The following is a 13,443-nucleotide window of genomic DNA, read 5'->3' as shown; positions in this document are numbered from 1 at the left end:
CAGGCAAGCTTACTGACACACACAAGCTCACTACAGACATGCTCAAAAGCTCATTAACACACACAAGCTCACTACAAGCTCACTGACACACACAAGTTCACTACAAGCTCACTAACACACACAAGCTCACTACAAGCTCACTGACACCCAAGCACACTACAAGATCACTGACACACACGCTCACTGACACACACAAGCTTACTACAAGCTCACTTTGACACACACGCACACACGCTCACAACAAACAAGCTCCCTGATCCATACACAAGCTCACAACAGTCAAACTTACTGACACACACACAAAAGCTCACTGACATACATAAGCTCTCTGACTCACACAAGCTCACAATAGACAAGCTCCCTCTGACTCACACAAGCTCACAATAGACAAGATAGTGTTTACTGCAAAAAGCCTACAGTCTGACTATACTCACCAGAACAACTACATTAAGCTGTAGTGGTTCTGGTGACTATAGTGTACCTTTAATAAAAACCTTGGAGGCACAAGGGTTAATTATGTGTCAGCTGGCCAGTGCATCAAATGTAAAAAAAATGTAAAAAGTCCAGGCATAGAATTTTCATTGGATTTTGCCCAGATGGACAAAATCCATAGTTTAGTGTGCTCTGTATGATATAAAAGAGAGACAGAGGGATTTGAGTGTAAAATAGGGACAGTTCCAACTAAATAGGGACACGTGAGAGACATGTTTTCAAACATAACATTCTGTTTGCAAAGGTAGACGAATATCTGTTCATTTTAAATAAAGCATTGGGAATAAAAAAAAAAAAAAAATCTGCTTCTGCAGCCACGTTGACAAGTAGTGAGTCAATATGAGCAAGGAGGAGGGAGAGGGAGAGGGAGAATTGCCAGCCTGTAGTGAAGGAGGAGGAGGTGACATAAAAGAAATGAAGAGGAAATAGGGCGGAGATATCAGCAATTGCTGATGTGTGAGCAGCTTTAGAGCAAGTTGTTGTTTACTGTACTTTCAGGTTTCCTTTGCTGTGAAGCAGAAATCCCTAACATTAAAAGAAGACATGTCTTCACCTCCCAAAGAGAAAACGGACGTCAAAGCTGGTCACCTTCCTGCTGGTATTGGCCACCTTTAGATTTCATTTGCTTTGTTTATTATTCAGATTGAGGGAGAAGGTACAGAGGCCTGGAGGTGTCACGAACCGAGCCATATGGTGGGAAGCTGAACAGATTAGAAAGGAAGTGGATTTGCAAAGCTCTTAGAATTGATTTTATTACAGTGACATACGTAAAGGACTCTGCTTTCCTATGTGTATTTATGCTTTTACTGCAAGCTGGATTTGCAAGGGATTATGCTGCTTTGCTGATCTTCGATTTATTGACTTGGAGACATTGTAGGTGATCTGTAGAGAGACCTCTCCATGGCTGACATGCTCCCTGTGCTTACATGGCCTAAAGCTAATGTTGCAAAGGCACGTGCTTACATGATATACTTTTACTCGTGTATTCTTGGATTGCAACATTTGTTGCAGGCTTTCTTCCTGCACCTCTGGAGCAGCATATCTGCTAGTGACGCTGGGTCACGTAATTCATGTAGGACAAACTGACTGCAAGCTTCAGACTTTCTTCTAAAACAAAATGAAAGGAGAGTGAATAATATGTCTGCTTGGTTATTTTGCCAGGCAAATATCTTAGGCAATGTTTATGTAGCAGGAGGAGTAGGAATGCTTTACTAAGCATATGGTGGCTGAGGGGGGTGTCTATAAATAATTTCTGTCTCAGGAATGAAACTTTGCGTATATTTTATTAACCATATCTAAAGCTTTTAAACACCTACTGGAAGGTGTTTAGAATTATATTCTGCTAAATAAATATTTCCAGGAGTGTTATCAACACAACATACAGATGTTTAGTGTAATATACCAGCTGTTGCTGTACTCTATTTTAGTATCTTCTGCAAGTGTAAGTAAGAGTTGTATTTTGTGATAATAGTCTGTTTATTTTTTTATTGTACTGAAACACAATTTAAGGTGCTAGCTTTATGGTTATTGTTGTATTAAAAGGACATTCAAGTAAGCTAGATAAAACAATACACTCCTTTTGAAAGAAAAAGAAAGTGTGTGTGTTTTGTGAAACAAATTAATCTTTGGACAAATAGAACTCCTATTTATGTCATTGCATCCACTTTTGAATCCTAGGCCATATGTGTGAGAATGCAGATATGGGGTCTGCGGAACATCCCCTAAGTCCACGTCAACAGGTTCTCCTTGAATATGCTCATTGATTATCAATTGTGCATATACAATATTATGCCCATGATCTCTGCTTTTCAGGATTGGTGAAAGTGGTTGCTTTATAAAGGTTTTCCAGAGATAGATAGATATATAGGAGTTTTTTTTGTCTTGTTTTAGTCATTGTGTTTTTAGAATAAGACAAATCTTAACACAAACAATCTGTTTTTATTAAAGGGACACTATATAGTCACCAGAACAACTACAGCTTAATCCACTTGTTCTGGTGTCTGCAGAAAAATGCCTGTCCCTGTAGGCTTTTTAAAGGCAAACTATAGTGCCAGGAAACTCCTTCTGTCACATACCTGGGTCCAGTGCTCGGGTCTGCATTCGCTCCTCTCCCGCCGACGTCAGTCACACAGTGTTCACATTACTGCCTAGGAACACCTCCAGTGGCCCTCACTCAGATGGCCACTATTGGTGCTTCCTGAGTCAGTGCTGCACAGTGTGAAGCACAGACCTGGAGACCCTGAATGCTCCCAATAGAGGTGCGTTGATTCTCTATGAGAAGATACTCATGATTACAATTTTTAAAATGGGGGAAAAAATGTAAATAAGAACATTCTCCCCCCCTCACCCCCCCACCTTATATTTTATATTTAATTATTTCAGTACAAATGCAACTAAAGACAACTAACTAAAAATAGGTTCACTAATTAGTTCAGCTCTGGCTAATCAGCATCTCCTCATAGAGATGCATCTCTGTGAGGAAAGTTCAGTGTCTCCATGCAGAGGGTGTAGACACTGAATGGCAGCACTGCCCCAAAAAGCACCTCTAGCAATCATCCGAGGAATGGCCAGTGGAGTTATAACTAGGCTGTAATGTAAACACTGCATTCTCTCTGGAAAGACAGCGTTTACACCAAAAAGCCTTAAAGGACCACTATAGGCACCCAGACCACTTCAGCTTAATGAAGTGGTCTGGGTGCCAGGTCCAGCTAGGTTTAACCCTTTTTGCTGTAAACATAGCAGTTTCAGAGAAACTGGTATGTTTTACCTATGGGTTAATCCATCCTCTAGTGGCTGCCTCATTGACAGCCACTAGAGGCGCTTCTCACTGATTTTCACAGTGAGAAGATGCCAGCGTCCATAGGAAAGCATTGAGAATGCTTTCCTATGAGACTGGCTGAATGCGCGCGCGGCTCTCACCCCTAATTCTACCTCAGAGGGCTTAACTCTGCTGATTTTGCTACTACCATGTAGAGAGGAACTTCTCAGCTCACATACACTCTGTATTGTGTGATTGTAGCAATTGAGAGAGATCTCCCTCATGCCGCAGCCCCTGAAACTGTGATCAATGCTGGGCAGCTGGTAGGGATGGATTTATTCTACTTGCTGCCCTAAGGCCATTTTTCCCAATGCACCATGTGGTTTTTATGTTTGTCGAGATGTTGCTTGTAAAGTTGTATGGGCTGGTAGATGCTTGTGTGTGTGTGTATGAGGCTGTTTGTGATGTAGTGTGTGTGTATGTAAATAGGGGCTGTAATGTACTAAGAAGGATAATATCCTTAGTGTGTTTGTTGAGGAGATTATGGGCTGTAGGGATTGTTTGGGTGGTATACGCGTGTGTGTGTGTTTAGGTTGGGGTTGTAGAGAATGTTTGTTTGTTTGTTGGGGGGGCAGGGAATCACGTCTGTAGTGTATGTGTGCAGGTAATAGGGACTGGTGTGTGTTGGGGGAGACAATGGCTGTTCTGTGTATTGTGAGTTAGATGAGAGGCTGTGGTTAAGAAAAGGGGATATAATGGCTGAAGTGCAGGATAGGAGCTGTGGTGTTGGAAATAGTGGTAATGACAGTGAGAGGGCAGTGGCTGTTGAGGGGAGAAGATGGGCTGTGGGCTGCTTTAAAAAAAAATAAAATAATAATAATAATAATTCTAATTTTTGATTTAAAAAAAAAAAAGTGTATTCCTTCCCACTGATGCTTACCTTGGGCTGGGGAGGGGGACCTTGTGGTCCTGTGGGAGATGTTGCTGTCTGCACCCCAGTGTGGTGGAAAACTGACACTGTGAACGGAGTTTTGGGCATGGAGGCAGACAACAGGATAGCTACTTCTTAGTTATTGTATAGTCGGGTTAATTATGTAGTGGGTGGGTGGTGGAGTTCTGGGGCGGAGTTAAGATACTGTGGGTGGAGGGACATAGGACCCTACTCTACATCCAGTTCTAACAGAAGAGAGAAGTGGATGGAGGAGGAGAGAGGGGCAGGCACTGGCAGCTTGTGTTACAGTGAAGGCGGAGCTCCCGAGATTGCAGAGTGCTGGATCTCTCCTTCATAGACACTTTAATGCTGTACTCTTGTGCATGGACCAACAGGTTCAGGTAAGTAAAACTCACTATTTCCTACCCTGCCCTTTTGCCACCAGACAATCCGTAGCAATGTCATCTTTGTGGGGCTTTGCAAATTATGCAAGGTCCCTAGACGGTGACAGTGCTGTTTTTATTTTCACTTAATCCCCTCCATTTTGGAACCATAATCTCTCAATATATTTATCACTGCCCTCTTTGCTACACATTTATCACTGTACTCCTGGAGTGCATTTACTGCTGATTGGCATAATACATAACATTTTGGCATTTAATCTTAATTGACATGAAGAGTGAGTATTTGTGATTGTGTGCACGGTATTCAACCACAAGTATCAATGCATCTCTATGTGGAAAGTTCAACGTCTCTATGCAGAGCGTGGAGACGCTGAACGTCAGTGCTGCACACTGAGGAGTGACCACTAGAGGTGTTCCTAAACTACCTATACAGCAAAAAACCTGCAGGAACTGACTATACTCACCAGAACAGCTAAAATAAGTTTTAGTTCTGGTGACTATAGTGTCCCTTTCACTTCTGTGGCTGGGAATGTATTTGAAGGATATTCAGGAATTAATTGGGAAGAGCATTGTTATTAGCAAAAATCAGCATAGTCTAATGAAACTTAGCTCTTCATTGCATTCTACACAAAAGAAAAGTAAGTATAGATCAGGGTGTTGAAGTAGGTGTGATCTATTTGAATTTTGACATAGATTATAAAGTAAAGTAGAATATTGTCAGCTGGACAAAACTGGTGAGAGGTGTCCCTCTGGGTTCTGTACCAGGACCATATCTATCAACATATTTATAAATGGCCTTAAATTGGGCATTGACAGTCATGTTTCAGTGATGCAAAACTAGGAAAGGTAATACAATGTGAGTGAGATGTTACTTTGGTGCAGAGGGATCTAGTTAGATTAGGGGAGTGGAAGATGAAATTTAATGTATACAAATGTATATACCAATGCAAAATAATGCACTTTGGGGTATAAAATGCACAAACAACATACACCCAGAACTAATATGTTCTGGAGGGCCACACTGTCCATTGAAATGGGTATGGAGGGCCAAATGCATAAAACTTAGACACAAGCACAAACAATAAAAAGAGCAGGCACAAAGAACAATTTCCTAAATGTACTTTATGACAACAATAAAAATTGTATATTTGTGTGTAGTATTAGCGTTTGAATGCATTTGTGTTTGTATGTACTGCATACTACATTTAGTGTAGTGTTGTGTATGAATGCAGGGGTGTGTTTTAGCCTCCGTTTTTAGCTTCCGTCCTGTGTGTGTGCCAGCCAGCCAGCTCCTGCCTCACTGCGTGGTTCTCAGCAAGCTTGGACGGCTGTGCCGTACTTGGGGACCCGGCTCTGAGGACCTCACGATCACATGGACGGAATAGCCGTCCACAGCAGTGCCAGCAGGGGGAGTGCCTGTAATTACAGGTAGTCCCCATGCTGCCTGTAATAAAATAATATCATTTCATAATATCATTTCAATGTGGAAAAAAAATGGAATGTGCTTTATTTGACCCTGTAACTTTTGAAAACACTGTAAAACCTGTTAATTGGGGGTGCTGTTATACTCGTGAGACTTTTCTGTATACAAATATCTGCGTTTAATTGTAGTAAAAGCTACCAGTATTATAACATTCACTGCTAAAATATCAGGCGGAACTACCAATTTTTTTTTTAAGAAAAAATCTTAATTTCTCACCATTTTTTCTTATTTTATTCATAATAAAATGTTTCATATATGAATAGTTCATTGGAAATTATCCCCTTAACGCCGTTACGGCGTTCTATGCCGCCCCGCATTAAAAGGGCTTTAAAGTCGTTGCGGCAGCATAGAACGCCGTAACGGCTGCAGCCCCCAGAGCGCCCGGGATACTTACCTTCACGGCGCTCTGCTTCGTGAGGACTGCCCCACAGCCCAGGCAGCCCTCCCACGGCAAAAGAAGCCCCCGGGGGCCATGTGATCGCTCTCAAAGAGCGATCACATGGCCCCCTATAGCTGGCTGTCGATCTGCCAGCAGGGGGACTGTCTAAAATTTCAGACAGTCCCCCTGCTGGTGGGAAGTATAAAAAAAAATTAAACATTTTTAAAATAAAATAGAAATGTGTGTGTGTGTGTGTGTGTGTATGTATATGTACAGGGAGTGCAGAAATATTAGGCAAGTTGTATTTTTGAGGATTAATTTTATTATTGAACAACAACCATGTTCTCAATGAACCCAAAAAACTCATTAATATCAAAGCTGAATATTTTTGGAAGTAGTTTTTAGTTTGTTTTTAGTTATAGCTATTTTAGGGGGATATCTGTGTGTGCAGGTGACTATTACTGTGCATAATTATTAGGCAACTTAACAAAAAACAAATATATACCCATTTCAATTATTTATTTTTACCAGTGAAACCAATATAACATCTCAACATTCACAAATATACATTTCTGACATTCAAAAACAACAAAAACAAATCAGTGACCAATATAGCCACCTTTCTTTGCAAGGACACTCAAAAGCCTGCCATCCATGGATTCTGTCAGTGTTTTGATCTGTTCACCATCAACATTGCGTGCAGAAGCAACCACAGCCTCCCAGACACTGTTCAGAGAGGTGTACTGTTTTCCCTCCTTGTAAATCTCACATTTGATGATGGACCACAGGTTCTCAATGGGGTTCAGATCAGGTGAACAAGGAGGCCATGTCATTAGATTTTCTTCTTTTATACCCTTTCTTGCCAGCCACGCTGTGGAGTACTTGGACGCGTGTGATGGAGCATTGTCCTGCATGAAATTCATGTTTTTCTTGAAGGATGCGGACTTCTTCCTGTACCACTGCTTGAAGAAGGTGTCTTCCAGAAACTGGCAGTAGGACTGGGAGTTGAGCTTGACTCCATCCTCAACCCGAAAAGGCCCCACAAGCTCATCTTTGATGATACCAGCCCAAACCAGTACTCCACCTCCACCTTGCTGGCGTCTGAGTCGGACTGGAGCTCTCTGCCCTTTACCAATCCATCCATCTGGCCCATCAAGACTCACTCTCATTTCATCAGTCCATAAAACCTTAGAAAAATCAGTCTTGAGATATTTCTTGGCCCAGTCTTGACGTTTCAGCTTGTGTGTCTTGTTCAGTGGTGGTCGTCTTTCAGCCTTTCTTACCTTGGCCATGTCTCTGAGTATTGCACACCTTGTGCTTTTGGGCACTCCAGTGATGTTGCAAACTGGTGGCAAGTGGCATCTTGGCAGCTGCACGCTTGACTTTTCTCAGTTCATGGGCAGTTATTTTGCGCCTTGGTTTATCCACAGGCTTCTTGCGACCCTGTTGACTATTTTGAATGAAACGCTTGATTGTTCGATGATCACGCTTCAGAAGCTTTGCAATTTTAAGAGTGCTGCATCCCTCTGCAAGATATCTCACTATTTTTGACTTTTCTGAGCCTGTCAAGTCCTTCTTTTGATCCATTTTGCCAAAGGAAAGGAAGTTGCCTAATAATTATGCACACCTGATATAGGGTGTTGATGTCATTAGACCACACCCCTTCTCATTACAGAGATGCACATCACCTAATATGCTTAATTGGTAGTAGGCTTTCGAGCCTATACAGCTTGGAGTAAGACAACATGCATAAAGAGGATGATGTGGTCAAAATACCCATTTGCCTAATAATTCTGCACTCCCTGTATATATATGTGTGTGTGTGTGTGTGTGTGTGTGTGTGTGTGTGTGTGTGTATATATATATATATATATATATATATATATATATATACAATAATAAAATATTGAAACCAAATTTAATATAAATTATATATTCATATGTAATTTCATTCTAACTGTATTTTTGTTTAAAAAAAAAAAAAAAAAAAAATATATATATATATATATATATATATATATATATACCGTATATACTCGTGTATAAGTCGAGTGCAGTTTTGTGACCAACAATTGTGAAATATGCTATGCCTCGTGGATAAGTCGAGGGTAAAACTATGACATTCTGTGATTTTTTATAGTTCTATACACACACTCATACAAACACACACTCTGCATTACACACACACTCATACAAACACACACTCTGCATTACACACTCATAAAATCTGCATTATACACACACTCATACAAACATACAATCTGCATTATACACACACTCATACAAACATACAATCTGCATTATACACACACTCATACAAACATACAATCTGCATTATATACACACTCATACAAACATACAATCTGCATTATATACACACTCATACAAACACACATTCTGCATTATATACGTACACTCTGTGTATATAATTCAGTGTGTATATAATGCGGTGTGTGTGTTTGTATGAGTGTTTGTGTGTATGTGAGAACTGGGTGGGTGGAGGGCATTTTTATTATTTTAATTGTTTTATTTTAATATTTTTAAAAAAATATTTTAGTATTTTTTAATTGTATTATTTAATTTGTTTTTATTTTAATAATTTATTTTTTTATTATTTAATTTTATTTTCATCCCCCCTCCAAGCTTGATACATGGCCAGGGAGGGGGGCTCTCATTCCCTGGTGGTTCAGTGGATGGGTTGTTTAGGAGGGGGCTGGCAGAGAGCTCTTACCTTTCCTGCAGCTCCTGTCAGCAACCTTCTCTCACCTCTGGTTCGGTCAGCTCCCACTGTAGCTCTCGCGAGACTTACAGGGGAGCTGACCGGACTGGAGAAGGGAGAAGGGAGCTGAAGGAAAGGTAAGTAAGAGCTCTCTGCATCCCCCAACAGGACCGCCGGGCTTGTAATGAGCATCAGGCATGGCATTACAGGAGAACGTTATAGGAGAACAATAAAACGGTGCATGCTAGCCAGCATAACTACACCCATTTTGTGTTTTGTAAGTAAAACACATTAGATTATAACCATATGGTGATAATAGAGTGGGGATAGACCCCCTAGGGGACCCCATGCATACTGTGTCAGCCGGGTTAAACTGATGAGATACCCGGAGTTTACCGTAATGAGTCCCTTAGAGCATGACACAGTCCAGTTAGATCTGCAGTCCCTTATGAGTGAGCAGCCAGGCCTTCAGGGTCCTCGGTTAGATATTAAGAGGTGGTCTGCCTTTGCCGGTCGGTCCGCCAGGTGTGTGTGGTGGAGGGTTCCGGTGAGCTTCCATATCAGCCTATCCCTCTGCTGGGTATCTTGGGTGTAGGCCCCTGGTAGTCTTGGTGAGTGAGTAGGGGTCGTCTGCGACGTCTAGCCCCACCCTGGCTCCAGGCCTTGTTCTTGGTCAGCATCCTTGGGCCACTGACTCGGTTTCTCCTTGAGGCCGGTTCTCTCCCTTTGTGGGCGTCTCGGAGGGGCCTGTTGTTCATCCGCCGCCTGCGGCGTGCGACCCTCCGGCGTGGTGGCCGATGCCGCGGAGGGGGTTCCCTCACAACCTTTGGCCTGGACAGGCTTTTGGTGTAGGTAACAATCGCTTGGCGCTTCGCCCGTGGTGGGGCCTTGTCGCTTTCTGTGACCCCTGGTCTCTGTTGCTTCTGTGCGGGGCGTTTGGGGGGCCCTCTGCTCCAGCTTTTCCCAGAAGCGCCGGAATATGGCGTCCAGGCGCTCGGATAGAGGCCGAGAGGATAGCTGCCCGTTAACACCGCCATCCGACGCCATCTTGCCATCGAGGTGGTCTGGTAATGCCGGCGGGCATGGCGGTTCAGGTGCTGGCTCGGTGCGGACCGGGATAACCCCCACCAGTCCATGGGGGGGGAACGTGGGCCCGTAATGAGGTAAGTCGAGTAGGTAGGCGCCGGGAGAGCGGCCGTCCCTCCCGCGCCTGGCGTGAGTGTAGGCCTCATAGTGCCACCGAGCAATTTCGTGCGAGGTATCCACAAGTGTGGCATCGTTGCCGAGGTCTCGAGTTGCTTCACTGTTTGACAGCCCTCGGGTGATCAGTTTCAGAGCCTTTTGTGCGGATATCGGAGTTTAGATCACCGGTAAGTGCAGGAGCTCTTGCTGCATGCGTCCACTCCGCTCGGCGGTCAGGCCCCGCCCCCGTGCTTGTACCAGTTGTGACATGAAGGTGTCACCTGATTCCCCTTGCTGAAGTGCTAGTCCCTCTACCCCAATTTATGTCCAAGTAATTAAAATCTCCAATAATGTATGTATGCAAGTACATGCCCATACCCCTCAACTTAGGCATCCCGTAAATTGGTGAATGGGATAAAAGAGGGTGGATTAGTGCTTCAAATTGTATCATTCGTGCTGCCCAAAGGGGAAGTCCACAGGGAATAGACAGGTCAGCCTAGGGGGAATGCATGCCATGCTGATTGCCAGTCAAGAAGGCTACCCAACTAAGGGCAGGTAGACAGTGCTGTTTCGGCGCTCTCTGCATTGTCCTACTGCCCTGAGCATAGCGTGAGCGTCTCTTATGTACTTACACCAGGGCTCGACAAATCCCAGGTCGCCGTGTCGACTAGGATTTTTGCCCTGGCGCCTGAGGTTTGCTGGCCCATTCAGCCCCCAGGGTGGTCGGCTGCCTATCAGTGCAGGCGGGTGGTTGGCAGGCTCATAAACCGCATCAGTGTGTGTGCGGTCAATCATCCTGCTTTGTGAGAGCGTGGCGGCGTGGGCACGGGCGGGAGGCTCCTGGAGGATTGAGGCATATGGGCAGGCGCGCAAGGGATCTGTAACCTCCTTGCTCTGCTCATTGGCGTTCCCTGCAGTGATGCTGGGAACTGGAATATGACATCATTCTGGCCCCGGCATCACTAAACAGCGCTTTATGGAGCAGTGCAGGGAAGTGACTGAAGCCCCACTGGACCACAGGGAAAGCCGAACCACTCCAGCTCTCCCAAAGGTAGGGAGGCTGGGTGGTCACATAAATGTGTGTGATTATTGCAGTGATAGTGAATGTGTGTGTGTCCGTGTATAACAGCTTGTGTGTCAGTGAGTGAGTGTGTGTGTCAGTGAGTGAGTGTGTTTTAGGTGACTGGTCCCCCCCCTCTAATCACATATGAAAGGGATTTTTACTCCCCTTTTTCCCCCCACGTTGTGCTGATCTCGCCGCAGCTGGCCCTGCCCCCATGACGGCGATCATCTTGATGATCTCAGCCAATCCAATGCTTTCCCATTGAAAGCATTGGGAGGCTATTGTGCATGTGTGGCAAAACGCCATGCCTCGCCAATAAGCATCTCCTCATAGTTGTGCATTGAACCAATGCATCTCTATGGGGAACTTCAGCACCTCCACGTAGGGTGGAGACACTAAATGTAGGTACTGTGCAGCACTGACCCAGGATGCACTCAAGATCTGAGTGACTGCACTCGAGATCTGAGTGACTGTCACTAGAAGTGTTACTAGGCAACAATGTAAATACTGCCTTTTCTCTGAAAAGGCAGGCTTTACATTGAAAAGTGTGCAGGAACAGATTATAGATACGAGAACTACATTAAGCTGTAGTGGTTCTGGTGATTATACTGTCCCTTTAAGAATTGGATATTTGACATTGAAAAACCTGACTCCTAACTTTTTTAGTTGGATCCTAGATTCCAAGCAAATTTGTCAAGCCCTGACTTACACTATGCTTTTTGAGGACAGTTCCTTGGTATCTCCAAAAGCAGGACACCAGGGAACAACTTTATAGGGCCCAATTTAAAATTATTATATATTATTTTATAATTATGGATAAACTTATAAAATGTAATATTTAGAAAAATATATTATTGTAAATATATATGTGTGTGTGTGTGTGTGTGTGTGTGTGTGTATATATATATATATATATATATATATATATATATATATATATATAGTGTAAGAAATGTGTATATATATATATATTTTTTTTTTTTTTTTTCAAAATTTCTTTTTAACTTTTAATATTTTGATGTAAAAATATTAAAATCAGGGCCATAATTTTTGTCACCATAAAATGTTGTGTTCTGATGCACTGAACAATAAATCATGATTTGGACAAGGTAGGGCAAACTAGCAGAGTCTGAATATACTCATTTGTTTTATTTTGGTTGAAATGTTTAAACTTCTTGTTAGCTCCTGATACTGCTGATTTGTGTATTAAAGTTAATGGTTTTTGTTCTCTTGTTTCAGTCAAAGCTGGTGGAATGAGAATTGTACAAAAGCATCCACATACTCCTCATGTGGAACAAAAAGAGGAAAAGGAAAAAGAGGAAGAAAACTGGGAAAGTGGTTTTGTGTAAGTTTTCTCCTACATAAACAATCAAAGGCAGCAAAGCACTTTTATTACCATTTAGCTTTTTTTTAAGGGGCAAATCAAATCATTAGAATTTTTATTTTGTACACTTTAATGTAGTATAGCATATCCTGGAGCTTGACAAAGGTCCTAATATGACTAAAACGCTGCTGCCTTACATTTGTCCAAATATGTGTTACAATAAAGTAGAATAATTTAGTAGAAACATATTCTTGAGTTTGATTTTACTTGAGGGTTTTGTCTGAAACATTTTAGTTTGTTCCTTATAAACCATTATTTAGCTGCTCTATGTAGTATTTGTATCTTTAATATAATTTACAGGGAACAATTACATTAATATGTGTTGTGTATGAAAATATGTAGTCTCGAGGTAACATGTCTGCTCAGCTCCGATGCTGGCACCGCCCCGTAGTCTACGTTTTTAATGTAGCATTTATTACATTCCAATAAGGACCAAAATATCCTTTGTGGGGGCAGTCAGACTAACTCTAGAGTGATGCCCACATTTATAAAATATTGCTAGTGTAAGCTTTAAGCACCATCTAGTAATGTCCTCCTCCGTTTTTGTATACATACACTCTGTTCCAAATTATTATGCAAATTATATTTTTCTCATTTACCTAAATAATTGATGTAAATAACAGTCAGCATAATTCTCATGTTATCAAC

General features: G+C 42.4%; 1 protein-coding gene across 1 annotated transcript in view; it reads left to right on the top strand.

Moving 5' to 3' along the window:
• Positions 1–880: 880 nt before the first annotated feature.
• DAP (death associated protein) overlaps positions 881–13,443 on the top strand; it is a 56,783-nt gene continuing 44,220 nt past the window's right edge. Inside the window, exons 1-2 of the mRNA XM_063451938.1 lie at positions 881–1,090; positions 12,651–12,756. Of these exons, the coding sequence (XP_063308008.1) occupies positions 1,036–1,090; positions 12,651–12,756 (161 nt within the window). The 5' untranslated portion in view covers positions 881–1,035. The remainder of the gene's footprint in view (positions 1,091–12,650; positions 12,757–13,443) is intronic.

The sequence above is a fragment of the Pelobates fuscus genome, chromosome 4 (genome assembly GCF_036172605.1).
Source record: "Pelobates fuscus isolate aPelFus1 chromosome 4, aPelFus1.pri, whole genome shotgun sequence".
Taxonomy (NCBI): Eukaryota; Metazoa; Chordata; class Amphibia; order Anura; family Pelobatidae; genus Pelobates; species Pelobates fuscus.
The sequence above is the reverse complement of the archived record's forward strand: the minus strand, read 5'-3'. Positions and strand labels throughout refer to the sequence as shown.